This window comes from Parasteatoda tepidariorum, chromosome 10 (assembly GCF_043381705.1).
Source record: "Parasteatoda tepidariorum isolate YZ-2023 chromosome 10, CAS_Ptep_4.0, whole genome shotgun sequence".
Classification (NCBI taxonomy): Eukaryota; Metazoa; Arthropoda; class Arachnida; order Araneae; family Theridiidae; genus Parasteatoda; species Parasteatoda tepidariorum.
Window position 1 is genome coordinate 24,535,605 of NC_092213.1, and position 18,854 is coordinate 24,554,458.

Sequence of the window (18,854 nt, forward strand, 5' to 3'; positions counted from 1 at the left end):
CACACACACTAAAAATAATTTTCCGAACATTTCTGCCTAACGGAATAATTAAAATTTGTAAACGAATTTTAGTATCAGCGGCTAAATTAATACCTTCGAGTTTTCAAGAGTTAAAATAGTAATTATAATAGTTTTCAATTGCACAAATAGTTCGGAAGTTCTTAGAGATTTGACTGGGTGTTGTTTGCCAAGGTCGGGCATAAACATAATTTTAGTAAAAAATGTACTAGGTAAAAATGTACTTAGTAAAAAATGTATTAAGACAAAAATGTATTAGTGAGTTCAAAAAGAAAATTGAAAAACGTAATATCAAAATCCAACATTTTTTATTTAAAATGTATTAAATAAATGCATAAAACTTGAAAATAAATGAAAATGACTTGCTAATTAATATTTTTATTCACTTTGCAAAATAATTGCATTTCGAAAGTGGTGTCACTGAGTCTGCTGCGAGAATTTCTCAGAACGTGCTTAGCCACGCTGAATAAGCGCTCCACGGGAGCACTAGAAGGTACTGCAGTAATATATTTCACATATAATTTTCTTGCGATTGGATATCGATTCAAAATTAATATGCTTTCCGTTTCGACATTTGAGTTCATGTATGCTATAAATTCGTCTGTCGCTGGTGATTGGCATGATGTTCTCAGCTTTAGAAAATTTAAAATCCCTGGGTTTTATTTCTGTTACGTTATTAGTTATAGCAGGGTATTCAGCGCTTGACAATTCTTTCCAATTTTTTTGTAGCCTCCTCCCTAGCTTTTTCTTCCAACCAATTAAAAGAGCTTTGACAATTTTTCAAGGTCAAGGTATTTAAACACGAAGTTAGCTGTGACTGCATATATATTGTACATTAGTTTTATAAATTAAAGAAACATAAACATTTTTTTTAATTAATTTTTTTTTTTAGAAAGCTTACCGAGTTTTAGAAAAAAGTAACGATTCCATTCGACACTTCCGTTACAAATACTTGTACTTTTTCCCTAAAATAGTAACGAAAGTACAAGTAAAAGTATTAAATTTAAAAAGTAACGAAGTACAAGTAAAAGAACGTACTTTTTACTTGTACCGGAAGTACAAGTAACGAAAGTAAAAGTACTGCCATATATGATAGTAAGTAAGTACCCAGTTTGATTTTTACAAAGCTGCTAATTTAATTTATTATCCATCAAAAGTGCTATTTAGATAACTAGCTTATTTTTTTCCCTTTTTCTTTCATTTTTTAGTGTTAGCATATATTGTACTTAGCATTTTAATAACAAATTCATCATTTCCTCTATACCATACGAGTACGTGAAGGACGAAAATTAAATCCACTCCTCACTTGGGGATTAAGAGCTTAATATGCTTACATATTGCCTTGATACTTGATTGTACGAATTTAAATCACAGAATACTTGAAAACCTACTTATTTAAAAAGACGGACCAGTTGATTTACGGTGGTAAACAATCTAAAAATACGCATAATGGAGGACTAAAAATATCCATTAAGGATGGTGACTGTGGAACATCCTGCTTAATACTTCATAAGGCTGTGGAAAATAAATTTGTTAATGGCAATGGGAAGCTATTTTCCTATTCATGACCTTTTTTTTATTTTACAACTGTCGTTGAACAGCCGTCCCAATTATTTTTGTTTACTACTGCTAATGTTCAACTCCATAGCCTTGTAATTTCATGCCCAATCCAGAAGACAGGGGAAATCCTGGATCAAGTATTGAGTGATATTTTGCCTTCGTGGAGGACTTTTTGATGGAATTAACTCGCATTTGCGTTTCATTGAGAGGAAGACCACGGGAACCTCCCGTGGTTAACTTGACGGCAAGGGGAGTCTGACACATGATCCGTTTAGCAGTGAAGATATTTTACGTCAGCACTGTGGTCGGTACAAGCTGAATGCGGAATTTGTATCGGCCATCCATTGCTGGGATTCGAACCCGGTCCACGACATTAGAAGGCTAATGCTCTATACCCTGGGCCATCACAGCTCCCACTTATCCCTATCTATGAATAACTTCAAATATCAATGAAGAGGTCTTTGTTAATATGAATGTGAGTAACAGTAAAAGTTACGTGGGGCCGAGAGGAGAGTCAGATAAAAGAAGCTGTTTTTTCTTGTGCATTTGTACATTAGATTAATTCTCATCGACTTTATTTGTGTTTATCAACACAGAAATTATAAATGAGGACATAAGTTCAAGTTTAAGGCTAGTATTAACAGTAATTAAATTATTTTTTTTTAAAAATACATTAATTCACAGTACATTTGATTATTTCTCATCGAGTTTATTTGTATTTATAAACAGACAATTTATAAATAAGTACAGAAGTTCAAGGAGTTTACTGCTAGTTCTTAACAGTGAATAAAAATTTTAGAAAAAAAATGCATTGATGCTCAGCACTTTTTAACATTTCTTAACGAGTTTAGTTGCTTTCATAATCACAGAATTTATAAATAAGCAAAGAAGTTCGAATTTATGGCTAGTTCTTTACGGTAATTAAAATTATAGAAAAAATACATTGATACACGGTACATTTGATCGATTCTCAATAAGTTTAGAATCACAGAATTTATAAATAAGCAAAGAAGTTCGAATTTATGGCTAGTTCTTTACGGTAATTAAAATTTTAGAATAAAAAATACATCGATACACAGTACATTTGATCAATTCTCATTGAATTCAGAATCACAGAATTTATAATTAAGCAAAGAAGTTCAAATTTATGGCCAGTTCTTTACGGTAATTAAAATTTTAGAATAAAAAATACATTGATACACAGTACATTTGATCAATTCTCATTGAATTTAGAATCACAGAATTTATAATTAAGCAAAGAAGTTCAAATTTATGGCCAGTTCTTCGCGGTAATTAAAATTTTAGAAAAAAAATACATTGATGCACGGTGCATTTGACCATTTCTCTTTGAATTTAGAATCACAGAATTTATAAATAAGCATAGAAGTTTAAATTTATGGCTAGTTCTTTACGGTAATTAAAATTTTAGAAAAAAATACCTTGATACACAATACATTTGTCTGATACACAATACAATACTGTGATATACAACACATACATTGATACACAATACAATACTGTCTGACTAACCCTTCATTTAATTTTAAAATCATAAAATTTTGAATAAGTTTTCAATATCATTAATTAATATCTCAATTAATATCTCTCAATTGAAATAAATGAAATCATAAATAGTCTTTATACAAAAAATCAAATTCTATTGTGGGAAAATAATTCGTTGCTGTAGTAAAAAAAAAACTAAGCAGCTAGATAAATTTTCTTTACAAACGTTAATAAATCAAAATGATTAATATTTCTTATGAGTCAATCAGTTGAATAAACAAGGAAAAGTACATTCCTAAGTCTTACAGAAACTAATAAAAACAATATGATAAAAGTTAAGCTAGTAAAAGAATAATGACTATTCTATGTAATAATAATATTTTTATTAGCATTTAAAACGACAAATTATAAATATTTCAGTGAATATATAAAGTTTCAGAAAAGTTTCTATTCACATCGCATTTCAAGCAGAATCTAAAGATCTTTTACAACGTTTTAGAGTGTATTTTGGTAAGTCTCTATATTATATTGAATATTTACCCTATATTAAAATATTTGATAAAGCTTAACTATTTTTATCAAAATTTAAGCATACAAATTATTGATGATGAGCAAACTTAAATTACTATTTGTTAAAATTTAAATTAGAATACGTTGTATGCACACAGATTTATGAAAAATAGCATCTCTACACAGAAAAAAGAATTTTGGTGTTTTGTAAAGTTTGTAAAGACATTTGTTTTGTAAAGACATTTCCTGGCAAAAGCCTAAAATTTTTTTTTGTTAAAAATATCGCTCAGTTTTGTTAAAAATATCGTTAGGTTTCTTACTATACAGATTACATTTCGATTAAAAAAAAGTGGGTGCTATCGTTTGGAAATTTCCAAATTTTGTCACTGTAACTGCAATCGTTTTAAGCATCATTCTTGAGCACATAGATCATAATACTCATTCACAAAATTTTATTCCGTTCACTTAAATGGTAAGATTACCATAGCGTCATGGCAAAATTATTTTATAATCGCACTGCATGTTAAAGAAATTGTAATCGTTTTTGTTCATAATATCTGCTAGCTATCTTTTTTTTTTATGTTATTCACTGTCCCTAAAACCGCCACTCTTAGCATTCGTGACTTCATTTTTTCTATGTCACAGTATGTAAATGTTTTTATCAAATTTTAACATCCCGTATAGGTTTCTCGTTTTGATTCAAAAATAAAATTTAGTAAAATCTTATATACAAGTGCTTTTTACTGTATGAATTATATTACATTTGTAATTTGCATGAATTATTTCGAATTGTATGAATTATAATACTTCAAAGAGATGAATACCTTTGTTTTTAAGCTTATCTCTAAATCAATTTTTAATGGAATTTCTGTTCTTTTTTCTTTTAACCCTAGAAGAACAAATTATTTGAAAAAGAATATATAGCACAAGTAAAACTGTAGTTATTGACACTTACGGTGGGTTTTATAGTAGTTGCACTTAGTATATATATTTCAAATCTTAAGCAAAAAAATTATATTCCAATTAGTAAATAATATTTGAGCTGAGGTGAGAAAAAGATATATGAATGTGCTGTATTCCTAGTCAGAAAGGTCATGGGTCAGAAAGGTCATCCAAACCTGCTTGATTTTCGGAGGAATTAGACAGAAGATCGATCCTTTCGGCCCACCTTTCTCGCTAGTGATCCGACACATTTAAAGGGCATTTTAATTTTTCTCTCTCTAAAAAGTTAGTTTTTTCATATATGTAATTTTATTACTCAAGTCCTTAGAAGGATTTTAAGATTATATATTAATGGTGGTCATTGCGGAACATCCTGCAAATTTTTTTCTTGCAATAAAATTCGTACAAATAGTTTATCTATGAATGGTGACTAACTTCTACGTCGGATAAACATGAAAACCAGCGTCATTGACTAATAAAACCTGGAGATGTTTCTAATAACCACCCTTCAACTCCCATCAATTTCTCCGGCAATCAAACAAGTTTTAAAATTTTTCAGTTCCATCTTCCTACTTAGTTATTTGGTAGATTTCGATTCTTCTGTTCTTTTTTCTTATTTTCCTCTATCAAGCATTACTTTGCAACCCCTAATGTGTATACTTTATTATTAAAAGGGATTCTGCAAATATAAGGGCAATCATTACACGTAGAAAAATATTCTGTTATTAACAAAAGGTAAGGACATTTCTGGTAAGAAGAAAAATCAAAATTCTGGTATTAAAACCAAAATAGATGGTATTTAAATTATTTATTTAATAATGTTTTCTGTTCGTATGGTAATGGTTTACCGAAAACTTTGGTTTTCGAAATTATAGCTTTTATTAACACATATTCAGTAAAAAATACAAAACTGTAAAGCAAATTTAACCGAACAATAGGCCTTATACCATGATTTAAGGTATCATGATAAAATTACTGAATTTACCAAATTCTATTATGTATTTTAAAAGTATATTTCACTGTTTATTTTACGGAACTCCTAACCACTTCGGTAAAAATTACCAAATTTTTTGGTGTTCCCATAGAGCAAGAAATACGTTAATTATTAACGAAATTTTGTAGCTTTTACTATACTTTTTCAGTGAACAGAATCCCTTGTATATTGATTATCAAATATGATTGAACAGAGAATATGTCTTTCTCTAATTTTTATATGATTGATTAAAAAATTCTTATATAAACATTTATGAAGTAAAGTTTGTTTAAAATATAGACTTTACTTCAATATTTCAAAATTGTTTCATTATATAATACAGAACATGTTTTTTCCAGAAATATAAATCATGAAGGTTTTCGCTGTATTGGCTTTATTCTCCTGCCTCGTTGCTATGGTAATTGGAGCCCAAACTGCATGCCAATTGCAAAGACAACAAGAACAGGCTAAAAGTAAGATTTATATTTACTAAAAATATTACATTCAAATTTGGCGAAGAAAAAGGGAATTGTTGATGTCTTAATTCTTTCCAGGAATCAAAAACAAATAAATTTTTGGCACATTCCTTTGAAGAGGTTTGTTCGGCTGTCTTAACTGTTTAAAAGCTTCACCGAGTAATCCAAAGCCGGAAAATAAGAACAAAAATTTAATTTAATTTAATTAGAAATTTTTTTAAAAAAATATTCTTATAGGGATGTTTTTTTAGTATCAACATTAAAACTTTATACATAATCCGAACTAATTTAATTCACTTTGCATGAATTATTATTAGATTCAATATCTTCTAATTTAAAAATACGAATAAATATGACAAATTAAATGCGGATATATAAATTTACGAGAATAAAAGGAATATTGAAAAATTTTAAATAAATAATTTATGAGAATAAATTTACGTGAGTATGTAAGAAATGTACAGGACGTACGATATAATAAATAAAATACTATAACATTATATATTTTGCTCGAGAATCTGTTAAACTTGCAAAAAATACAATGCGAGCCACTGTATATCCTGTAAAAATGCTAATAAATTAAAATTTGTCTGGCTGAAAGACCTTTTTCATAATGTTAACACGAGTTTTGTTTTTAATTTTAATTTGTTCAAACGTTATTGCAATTTTGAGTAATTTTTTTACCGAATATTTTTCTCATGTCTTTCCTTTAAGAAATCATCACTATTTATCCATTGTTATAAGAATCCTTTCGAGACCTTAATTTTATGAGTATTACTAGTATTTAAAATATTGAATTAAATTTTATGCCAAAATTAAGTATAAAATGTTGAACAGTAAAGCTTGAACTTTATCGAAATATAAAAATCTACAATTATACTGAAAATTTCTATGAATTTTATAAAATTTAAATCAGAAATGCTCCGTAATTTAAATTTCTCGTAACTGACAATTTGTTATGATGTCCGACTTCAATTACTGTAGTCGTCTTTTTACAATAGTTCTAAGTTTATTTCAAGATTTCTTTCCGTTCAATATTTAATATTTAATTTCTTATGAGAATAAGATTGTCGTTAACGTTTGTATGCTTTAAAGTTATTAACAGCACTTCCAACACTTATTTCTTTGTACATTGTATTTTTCTTTGTATAATATTCATATAACATACTATTAATAAAGTTTTCACCTCTCTTTTTTTACGTGAATTTAGATTGCATACGCTATTGTTTAATTTTATTAAAATTGAGGTATGAAAAGGATTTTCCCCAGTAAATATATATATAAACACAAATAAGAAGAAAATAATAAGAAACAGAAAAACTTTTAATGAAAAAAAGTTAAGGTCTTCATCAGGGCATATTCTTCACTATAAATAAATGAGATATTTCTGAAAAAAGAATAATTATTCTATGATAAAAATTATTCTTCATAATGTCACTAAATGGCTAAAAATAAAAATTCAGTTGAAAAAGAGTATTAAATAAAAGAAAGCGGAAACCAATTTTACCGGAGTGTAGCAAAGTCAGAAATGGTTTAAAAGTAGAAATACTAAATTGCAGTTATAAATTTCGCGAAGAAGAAAATAAAAGTTGTGATTATAGCTCGAATCGTACAAAATAATATTAGAAATATATTTGGTCGGAAAAAAATGAAGCAAGTGCTGCCATCTATGAGAAAAATCTAATTATAAACATTATTTGGAAATCTAGTTACAAAAATTATTTGGAAAAAACTATTTAACAAAACTCCTAATAGGAAGAAAAATGTAATCAAAAATACTAAATAAGGAAATAATTTTTTTAAAATTTAATTAAAAAAAGACATTTAAAATTGGCAATCGTTGTAGTTTAAATAACAAACTTAAATAAGGAATAAACCATTCAATTGCCATCCCATCTTACATAGGGTGACTTATTTATAAATTAGAGCCGAGCCTGCACATATGGGTAGAAAGCCGTTCATATACTTTATCCTTCATTCATACATCCTTTCATAATTTTAAAGTCTACACTTCTTACCTGCATTCATAGAGGGTGGCTGTTCGTAAACCACAGCCCATTCCATTTTTACAAATGAAGTAAAAAAATGTATCATGGGAGTAACTCCTCATTATGGTTCTATAATATTTACATGAATTTAGATATTCTACAGAATTGAATTATTTAATTTAATTTGAAGTAAACCAAAATCAATTATTAAACCCCAATATAATATGGCATACTCTTAATAAAGGGACCACCATATTTTCTTGAATTTAGACATCCTACGTTATTAAAGTTTATTTATTTAAATTGGAGTATAATACCAGTCAGTTAAAACCAATAGTTTTTTTAGATAAATACGTAAACAATTTTTAAAATGTTATAAAACAAACATGGCGTTGCTAAAGTATTAAATAAGTTTTTATTTGATTCCAAATTGAAACTATTTATTTCAAACTAAACTATTGGCAGTAAAATGGAAAAAAAAAATTAGAATAGAGACTTAAAGCCAAATACTAAAAGTTGGAATTTCGACATTTCCGTTATATTATCATACCTTAAACTACATCCAAAATGACTCGTATAAAATCCCTTTTTTTAAGAAAATTAAATAAATCATGAATTTATTTTAACTAATGCAGAAATTTTAATTACAAATTTGAAAATTAAAAAATTTTTTTATTTGATTCATGATTGAAAAAAAAGAAATATTGGCATGTTTTGAGCACTTGAATTCGACGCTTCATATCAAGAAGAAAATATCTTAAAGATGAAAATATCCTAAAGAACAGGCAAAAATTTAAGAATAGGGACAGGCGTGCTGTTCTTATGTATTTACACAATAAGACCAATTTTATTGTCTTATACTTTTGTCCGAATTTAATGAAGTTTTTCTTTTTTCAAATACATTTTCTGATTGAGTTTCTTAAGATTATACAATTCAATTATAAATAAAATATATACGCTCATATAATGGAATGGCATATTAGGATTGAGTTTTCTTAAGATTGATTCAATTATAATTACAACACGAAAGCTCATTTAATAGAATAGCATATTAGGATTGAATTTCCTTAGGATTATTCGATTCAATTATAATTACAATACGAAATATTATATAATTGAATGGCATATATAAATTACAAAAGTATCGTAAGAATAATAAGAATTTAGATTTTTCGTATGCATCTTTTTTTTTTAGTATAACGATCAAGATAATGTTTTTATCACATTGAATGAGCCATATTAGCTTTATGTTTATTACAAACAGCAGAAAATTCCAATTCGTCAATAAAAAAAAAATTCGCATTTATAAAATTTACGTCACCCTGCCATTTATAACCCGTATTGATTTTAAATGCAGACAAAAACTTCATGGGTTGTAACTTTTCATTTTTCACATGCTACATTAACCTTACTTACTTGGTAAATATTTTTTAAATAAAATAAAAACATTATGATTGTTCAGTAAAAAAAATTACCATAGATAATCCCTGTGAATTTCTCAGAAATGAATCAATATTGCTTATGATAAATATTTTTAATTTAAAATATACAATATTAATATTTTGAAATCCACAATAATAATATTTCAATACTAGGAATTATCTAAATTTCATGTTTAAAAAGTTTTTTTACCAAGAAATTTTAATTTTATATAAACATTAATTTAAAAAAAATTTCAGACGTTGTTGGCAACTTCATTCCGAAATGTGATGCAGATGGTAGCTACAGCCAAGTACAGTGCCACGGATCAACTGGATACTGCTGGTGCGCTGACAAAGATGGAAACCAACTCACCAAATCTGCCCGAGGAAAACCAAACTGTTAGAAATCGTTAAAATAAACAGTTTAATTTCAATAAAGAATATATCAAAAATTTAAAAGAATGGTGAATGAATAACTACTTTAAAAGTATCCAAACAATATTTTTTTATAAAACTAATAACGAAATTAAATGACGCTGCTCAGAACGCTTACTCAACAGAAGAGCTACGCTAAAATGAAATTTAAGTAATACCGTAATAAGTTTAGGAAAATCAGTTTCAGAATATAAAGAAAGCACGTTTCATCATTTATCCGAAAGATGAGCTGCGCTAAAAATATTTAAGTAATATTTTATTAAGTTTTAAAAAAATCAGTTTCAGAATATAAAAAAAAGCACGTTTGATCATTTATCCGAAAGATGAGCTACGCTAAAAAAATTTGAGTAATATTTTATTAAGTTTAAAATAAATCAGTTTCAGAATATAAAGAAAGCACGTTTGATCATTTATCCGAAAGTTGAGCTACGCTAAAAAAATGTAAGTAATATTTTATTAAGTTTAAAAAAATCAGTTTCAGAATATAAAGAAAGCATGTTTGATCATTTATCCGAAAGATGAGCTACGCTAAAAAAATTTAAGTAATATTTTATTAAGTTTAAAATAAATCAGTTTCAGAATATAAAGAAAGCACGTTTGATCATTTAATTGAAAGTTGATCTACGCTAAAAAAAATTAAGTAATATTTTATTAAGTTTAAAAAAATCAGTTTCAGAATATAAAGAAAGCACGTTTGATCATTTATCCGAAAGATGAGCTACGCTAAAGAAATTTAAGTAATATTTTATTAAGTTTAAAATAAATCAGTTTCAGAATATAATGAAAGCACGTTTGATCATTTATCCGAAAGATGAGCTACGCTAAAAGAATTTAAGTAATATTTTATTAAGTTTGAAAAAAATCAGTTTCAGAATATAAAGAAGGCACGTTTGATCATTTATCCGAAAGATGAGCTACGCTAAAAAAATTTAAGTAATATTTAATTAAGTTTAAAAAAATCAGTTTCAGAATATAAAGAAAGCACGTTTGATCATTTATCCGAAAGATGAGCTACGCTAAAAAAATTTAAGTAATATTTTATTAAGTTTAAAATAAATCAGTTTCAGAATATAAAGAAAGCACGTTTGATCATTTAATTGAAAGTTGATCTACGCTAAAAAAAATTAAGTAATATTTTATTAAGTTTAAAAAAATCAGTTTCAGAATATAAAGAAAGCACGTTTGATCATTTATCCGAAAGATGAGCTACGCTAAAAAAATTTAAGTAATATTTTATTAAGTTTAAAATAAATCAGTTTCAGAATATAAAGAAAGCACGTTTGATCATTTTTCCATTAGAAGACTTTAAAAAAAGTTTAAGTAATATTTTATTAGGTTTTAAAAAATCAGTTGAGAACGTGAAGAAAGCGTTTCGTCTTACAAAAATATGTTATAGTTCTGCATTTAAAACCAGTCACCCCTCGTTGCACAAAGTCACCCCATTTGACGGTACTCGATATTTCCTCCTTTTCAGATTTAAAGCTAACAAATAGTCAGGAGCTCCTCAACTATTCGAATTGGGAAGTTTTGGTCACAGAAACAAACTCTAATCATAAATACATTAAAATCCAACTAAACAATTCTTTTTCTTTCTCATCCCTTATGAGATTTAAAACAAAATACGGTAATCATAGCAAATTTAAGAAAAAATTTTCAAAATTTCATAATGAATTAAATATTAATTTGGATAACATAGTCACCCCATTTCAACTAAACGATTTCACAGACGACTTAATCTATAAAATTTTTAATTCTTGTAAGCTTTCGTATAAAATGAAAGCATTTAGCAAGCAATCAAATCCCACACGATGGAATAATAAATTGTTGATACTCCAAAAAGAACTGAAAGCGACTAGGAAAAGATACCAACGTTCAAAAATAGAAGATGAAATTAACAAATACAAAATCATCTATAAACTTAAAAGAGCCCATTTTAAAAAAGAAATTCTCAAAGCTGAATATAATAGTTGGAAATTTTTATGTGAAAACACCAACAATACATTTGAAAAGCACTATAAAACATCTTTTAAGACAAATCCTCATCCCTCCATATTTATAGATATATATAACACTAACTCACCTATAAAAGAAGGTTCACATATCTTAGAGAATCTTTTCCCGGACGATAACATAATCCCAATAGACAATTTCCATTAACCAAATTCTAATCTTAACCCACCTTTTACATACAATGAATTAGTTAATTTAATTAAAACTCTAAATAATAATAAAGCCCCTGTCATTGACGGTATTGATAACATAAGTCAAAAAACTTTTTCTATTTTTTGGTAATCTAATTCTAAAATATTTCAACAAGTACCTCTCACTCAATTGCTTTCCAGATCATTTTGAAGAAGGGCAAGTTCTGCTATTTCTGAAAACTAATAAAAAACCAAAACTATTATCATCATACAGGCCAATTACACTACTCCCTTGTTTAGACAAATTTCTAGAAAAACTTATTATCAAGAGAATTAACTATTACATAGAAAAATACAACATTTTATCAGGCAAAAAAATTGTTTTTTTCGCTTCGGCAAATCTATAAATTATGCACTTCAAAATTTTCTAGATAATGTAAAACATCTCAAAAACAACTTTAAACATGTCGCAGCCACCTCACTGGATATTAAAGGCGCATTTGTCAATCGCAAACGCGTCATAGCCCGTTTTACAGGGATGACCCAATCATAGTCAATTCATTCTTCCACACTTCGTAAACTGAACCAGAGAATTCCAGAGTTATTAATTTATTATGGGAACTTAGAGGACTTTGTGACCCCGACAGATTTAACGTGCACCAGTCACCATTTAGTCACCACACGGGAATTCTTCGTACCGTGGCATCCGAACTCTCAACCACTACTGGGGTTGGGGAGGACAAGAAAAGTTCTGTTTTTATTTATTGTTCGTTTGTTCTGCATTTTTACACTATTGATAAACAGTTATTACTGTACTTATCGTAATGATACGTTCATATCTATATTAAAATATCGCAACGGCAGTCGCTGCTTTGGGAGTTCAACTTAACATTATATTTTGCTTTGCTGTGAAAAAACTCTTTAATTTAGAAACTTGAATTTACAAAGGTGTGTTAAAAACAGTACAAAAAGTACTGAGAAATAAAATAAAATTATTATTTATATAATAACATATATATTACTTATATAATAGTTAAAAAAATTAATAAACTGTAAAACTCGTAGGGGACCATGTTCGACCGATCTGTAATTTGCTGAAGTATGCAACTTCGGATTTAAAATTTGACAAACTAAAAGAGCCCTTTATTTTAAATTTTTATTTTTAAAACAATTTCAAAACGTTCGAAAGTTATTGTTGAATTATGTGATTTTTCGCGAACTTTTTCAGCTTTAATTTATTTAGATATAAACTATTTTTCATTATTAAAAGAAGACTTATAAACTCACACTCGAGCAGATGTTAAACAAAACAAGAAATTTGAACGAGATTACATGTTGTTGGATATAAATATTAAATGCATAATTCTGTAAAAGGGAAAAGTGTGGAAAAAATATCCAAAAGTGGCAAATCTGATCAAAATTCTGGAAACCTATTTGTTTACTTTCGGTCTATCTTTTCCGCGAATGCACTACAGATTCAAATGAATTAATTACTTCTTAAAACTAAGTACTTCCAGCTAATCAGAGTTAAACTTATATTTTAGACTTTTTTGATTCGTTTTCGAGTTGATAAACGATTTTAGTGTTTTTGATATTGAAAGTTTTGGTAGGTTTAAAATTAACAAGGTCTAAAATTAGAAAGATTGGCCATCTATTGTGCAATTGATTGAACAGAATTAGCACATTTGTTTTGAAGGTTTTCAAACTTCCTTGAGATTTGTTTCATGACGCCTGCTTTGGTGTAACATTTGTATTGATCAACGCTTCCATTGCAAAAGTGAGTAAAACATTGTTTTCATTGTAATAACATTTTCTTATTTTGTGTGCATATATATATATATTACATTTTGTGCCAGTAACTATCTAATATTATAACATAAATAATTGGTGGAATGTAAAAGCGCTATAAACATAAAATTCGTACAAAAACACAAAATTCTGAAAAATGATACATGTTTCCTTAAATGTTAGTTTGAGTTGTTAGTAATGCATAAAACGCTGTGAAAAAAATTCAAAAGAAAAATAAATGAACCACCGAAAGGTTAAGCACGTCAAAGACATTAATAGGATCAGAATTAAAGAGAATTTAGAATGATGATTTAAAAGACAGTTGCGTAAATGTATGGAGTATAATAGAAATTAATTTCGTTACGTATTAAACGGGTTCGTGATTCGCTTAATATTTTCAGGAGCTATTAGACCAGTCCTGAAAATTAATTAGCCACACTTTGTGGTTACTCATCCTGACTTGTAAATGGCGTATCCGGCAAAAGTCTAATTTAATTACCAATAAATAGTAAATTATCTATAAGCTTCTTTGACATTTAAAGGAAATAATCATTTATATGGATCGTTTGTGAATTTCAAGAAATCACTTTTATTTAAATTCAATAATGAAAAATTTGCGACAACTTAGCAATTTCAAATTTTTTATCATGAAAATTAATCGTACAAAAAACCATTAGAAACTTTATTGAAGAGCATATATAATGTAATTTCTAGTATTAATACTTTTGATTTTGAAAATCTGTACACTAGTATTCCACAGGCACAGATTATTGAAGTTAGTAGTGTCATTTTTGGCAAATATTTATTTAATGAAAATATTGATAAATCTTATTGGTTAGATATTTGTTGGTTTAATCTTTATGAGAATGTCCTTTTTAATGGTCTGGATTTTTATAAACAAATTATTGGAATTCCACAAAGTAATTCCTTTTCTAATGCTTTTGCTAATATTTTTTTACATTTTTTTGAAGCTAAATTTCTTGAGTTTAATGATTTTAAAGCTTTTAGATATTTTGATGATTTAATTTTATTTAATTGTGATAATTATGATTTTAATTTTAGTATTTATCCTAAAGATTTTGTTTCGAAATGAGAAACTAATGAGAATTGCTTGAAAGTTGAATGTTTAGATTTTAAAATTGATATTGTTGATAAAAATAAAATATTAAAATTGGTATTTTCGATAAACAAAAGGCTTTTAAATTTAAAATTATTTTTTTCTGTAATTTTAATACTAATTTGTGCAGTAAAATTTTCAAAAATTTAGTTTTTTCTCAATTGTTTCGAATTAAAAGAATTTGCAATAACGTTGAGCGTTTTCAGGAGGCAACTAATAATTTTTTGAGAAATTTGAGAAATAATGATTTTCCTTTTAATTACTGTAATGTTAAATTTTTCCCTAGTAAAACGATTGAGAAATATTAGTTTATTATTTCTTTCTTTTAAATGGGCAAAATTCAAGTCTTGTCAGAGCAGCCCCAGTTAAGCATTATATTAATCTGTTACGCAATCTCTACCTTTCCTATCCTTTTTTCTTCCTACTGCTCATTTTAATAGGGGGCGTTGTTTTCTTTTACTTCAAATGTTTCTTTTACATTGAGTTAGTTTCATAAATTTGATGTTTGACTAGTTTACTGTGAGTTTTTATATTCTCATGATTTTGTTTAAAATTTTTCTTCTGATTTGATTTTATGTATTTCTTTCAGGACTATTGCAAAACCTTTGGGGTAATAAGAGAGCTATTTTTTGACATTTGTCTGGCTCCCTCAATAGAAAAGGTTTTGTTTTTATGGCTTCCAGAGCTGGTACCCCCTGAAGACGCCAGCTTCGGTGGCCGTATATTTGTTTCCATTGTTTTCTTTTTTCTTCATTGCTTCAATTATTCTTTTTTATGAAAATTCTGCTGCTTTGCGCATTTCTTTCAAAGGAAGTTCTGTTATTATAGATTTAAATATTTTGTATTCCTTTTTTTTTTTACTTGAAAATAGTTTCACTGGGATGTGGGCCAGAGCTGGCAGTATTTGCAGAAGAGCACGAAGATAAAGATGATGTCGCTATACTGTTTGGCATAGGGTGTTCAAAAAACATTCTTTTTCTTACGTATTTTATTGCTGGTCCTTCAAAGCTCTAAAACCTTTAAACTTTATTGATATGTATGATAAATCGCATGACTTAAACACTTCTAATGTTTTAATATAATCCTCTAATTATTTCTTGAGAAATATGGAAAAAAATGTGCTAGTATAGAAATGTTTCCATTATTTTGTCCAACCCCTGCATTTCGTACTTTGAAGATTTCTTCTTCTATCAAAATATGGTTCCTATAAACGTAATTTCTCAACAAAAAAATTATTCTTATTTTTTCAGAGGAAAATAAAAATGAAGTTCATCATTATTTTGGTTTTGTTGTTATGCCTCATTGCTGTTGTAGTTGGCTCCACAAAATGCGAAAAACATCGAAAAAAAGAATTGAAAAAGAGTGAAAAGGGTACGTACATATTTTATTATATTTACCATGCTATGCATATACTTACCATTTTAACAGTTTTTTAAAATATTTTATTTTATAATTTTAAAATAAAGTACTTGAAAACCCTCATGCCAAAGATACATGTGGACTTAAGAATTTGTTTTAAAAATCTAAGATTAATTTCAGTGGCTTACAAATATACAGATTGATCAGAAAAAATTCTGTCTAAGAGAGTACGAATATAAAAGAATGCGTCATATAAAGCTGTTCTACAGCATTCAACGCTAAAGAGCATATAGACAGGCGTATGGAGCTGCGAAAGAAAATGGGAGAGAAACGCAAAGGTTGTACATGAAACGATTTCCCAACAAATGCAGAATCGTCGAACTTTCAGGTGATTGCACCTTACAGATAGATTCAGCTATTGTTACCAACAACCACAAGGTCCTAACCTGGTGAGAACCGTGCCGGTAGAATTCTGACGCAAGTTAGAGCACAATCCTTCCATAAGTATGAGAACTACACTGAGGTGTCAAAAGACATGAGGTATTTCTTATTATCGTGTCGGACATCCTCTATCTCTGCAAAGTGTTGCAACTCGACGTGGTATGGACTCAACGAGTAGTTAGAAGTCTCTTGCAAGAATATTCAGCCATGCAGCCTAATTAGATCTCCAAGATCTCGAAAGTCCTAGAACTGACCTTTCGATTATATCCCACAAAAGTTCGATGAGATTCATGTTGTTAGATGTAGGTTGGAAAATCATTCGCTGGATTTGTCCGAAATGTTCTTCAAACCTGTCATGAAAAAATAATATCCTAAGTCGGGGTGCATCGTCATCCATAAAAATCCCATTGTTGCTTAAGAAGTACATGAAGTCCACGAATGACTGCAAGTGGTCTCCTAGTAGCTGAATGGAATCATTTTCAGTCCAATGATCAGTGCTATTGGACCATACGGTTCAGTCCATACCATGAAAAAACAGCCAAATCAATATGGAACCACCACCAGAATAATACATACATTACATTGTTGCCAAGTTGGTATCATGGCTTCGTGGTTTCTGCGTCACAGTCAAACTTTCCCATCTGCTCTGACCAGCTGAAAACATATATTTTGAACCCCTTTAAATTTTGGCCACACAACCTATATGGTGAAATAAAAAACAATGATTTTCCTTTACTATAAATTTGATTAGTTATTTTTTCTGTGTTACAAATCGAAATACTACTGAAGTAATAGAAAACAGCCATTCGTAATGTATTTAAAAAAATGAAATAGTTTCAACAATACCCTTTTTTTCCTTTTCTCAAAGACTGCAAGTGGTCTCCTAGTAGCTGAATAGAATCATTTTCAGTCCAATGATCAGTGCTATTGGACCATACGGCTCAGTCCATACCATGAAAAAACAGCCAAATCAATATGGAACCACCACCAGATTAGTACATACATTACATTGTTGCCAAGTTGGTATCATGGCTTCGTGGTTTCTGCGTCAAAGTCAAACTTTCCCATCTGCTCTGACCAGATGAAAACATATATTTTGAACCCCTTTAAATTTTGGCCACACAACCTATATGGCGAAATAAAAAACAATGATTTTCCTTTACTATAAATTTTCTTAGCTATTTTTTTCTGTGTTACAAATCGAAATACTACAGAAGTAATAGAAAACAGCCATTCGTAATGTATTTAAAAAAAATGAAATAGTTCCAACAATACCCTTTTTTTCCTTTTCTCAAAATTTAATAATTTATAATAATTACTTTATATTAAAACAAACAGACTGAGCTCAGAAAAATAAAAGCATTTTAAATGTATTTATTACTTCTTTTTCTATTGTTCCAACTATTCGGCCTCAATAAATTTGATTTTTATTAATTAATTGAAACGATGGGCTGCGCTATGTTTCAAAAGTTCGAAAAAAGTTTTTTAGAGTGGTTTTATAAAAAAATCAAACAGTTGACTCTTTAGATTGAAAGCGTTGAAATAAAATGTATTTATTTTTCTAACATAAAAATTAAAATCACAAAAGTAGATCGAGCTATCCTATTGCTTACACATAAAGTGATTCAGAGAAATCAAATTTAAAAGAATCATGAAAACTTAAAACTTTAAGAACTTCCAAACTTATTTCCAAATTCGATGCTACAAAATATTGTTTCTGCCCTCAATTTTAGTTTACTAATTAATGCAATTTTGTCATTTCAGGTATAGTTGGCAACTTCATTCCAGATTGTGATAAAAAAGGTAATTACAAACAAGTTCAGTGCCATGGATCAACTGGATTCTGTTGGTGCGTCAACAAAAAGGGACACAAAACTACTAAACCGGTCCGAGGAAAACCAAAATGTCCAAAAAGTTAAAAACTCTATTTATTCGACTCGAGTTTTTGTTTTCAAATTGTGATTTAAAATGTATTCTAAAACTCTTCATTCTTCATAAAAATGTGATAAATTTATACTTGTTGAAATAAATAATTTGGATGAAACTAAATAAATCGCAAGAAATTCTGACAAAGAAAAAATTCTTGAAATGATATAATTTGCTATTTTGTAATCTTAATTTGAACTTTTATTTCAATACATGAGCTGTTAAAGCAAAACTTCAAATCATTATATATATATAT

The 18,854-nt window shown here is 28.2% G+C and overlaps 1 protein-coding gene across 2 annotated transcripts in view; it reads left to right on the forward strand.

Annotated features, from left to right (window-relative positions):
* LOC107453267 (U20-hexatoxin-Hi1a) overlaps positions 1-9,853 on the forward strand; it is a 51,362-nt gene extending 41,509 nt beyond the window's left edge. Inside the window, exons 1-3 of one of the 2 annotated variants that reach the window (XM_071186283.1) lie at positions 3,437-3,591; positions 5,866-5,979; positions 9,650-9,853. In XM_071186283.1, the coding sequence (XP_071042384.1) occupies positions 5,877-5,979; positions 9,650-9,795 (249 nt within the window). In that variant the 5' untranslated portion in view covers positions 3,437-3,591; positions 5,866-5,876 and the 3' untranslated portion in view covers positions 9,796-9,853. Of the gene's footprint in view, positions 1-3,436; positions 3,592-5,865; positions 5,980-9,649 lie in introns of those variants that run through there. The other variant, XM_071186282.1, reaches the window with a different exon arrangement.
* Positions 9,854-18,854: the final 9,001 nt, after the last annotated feature.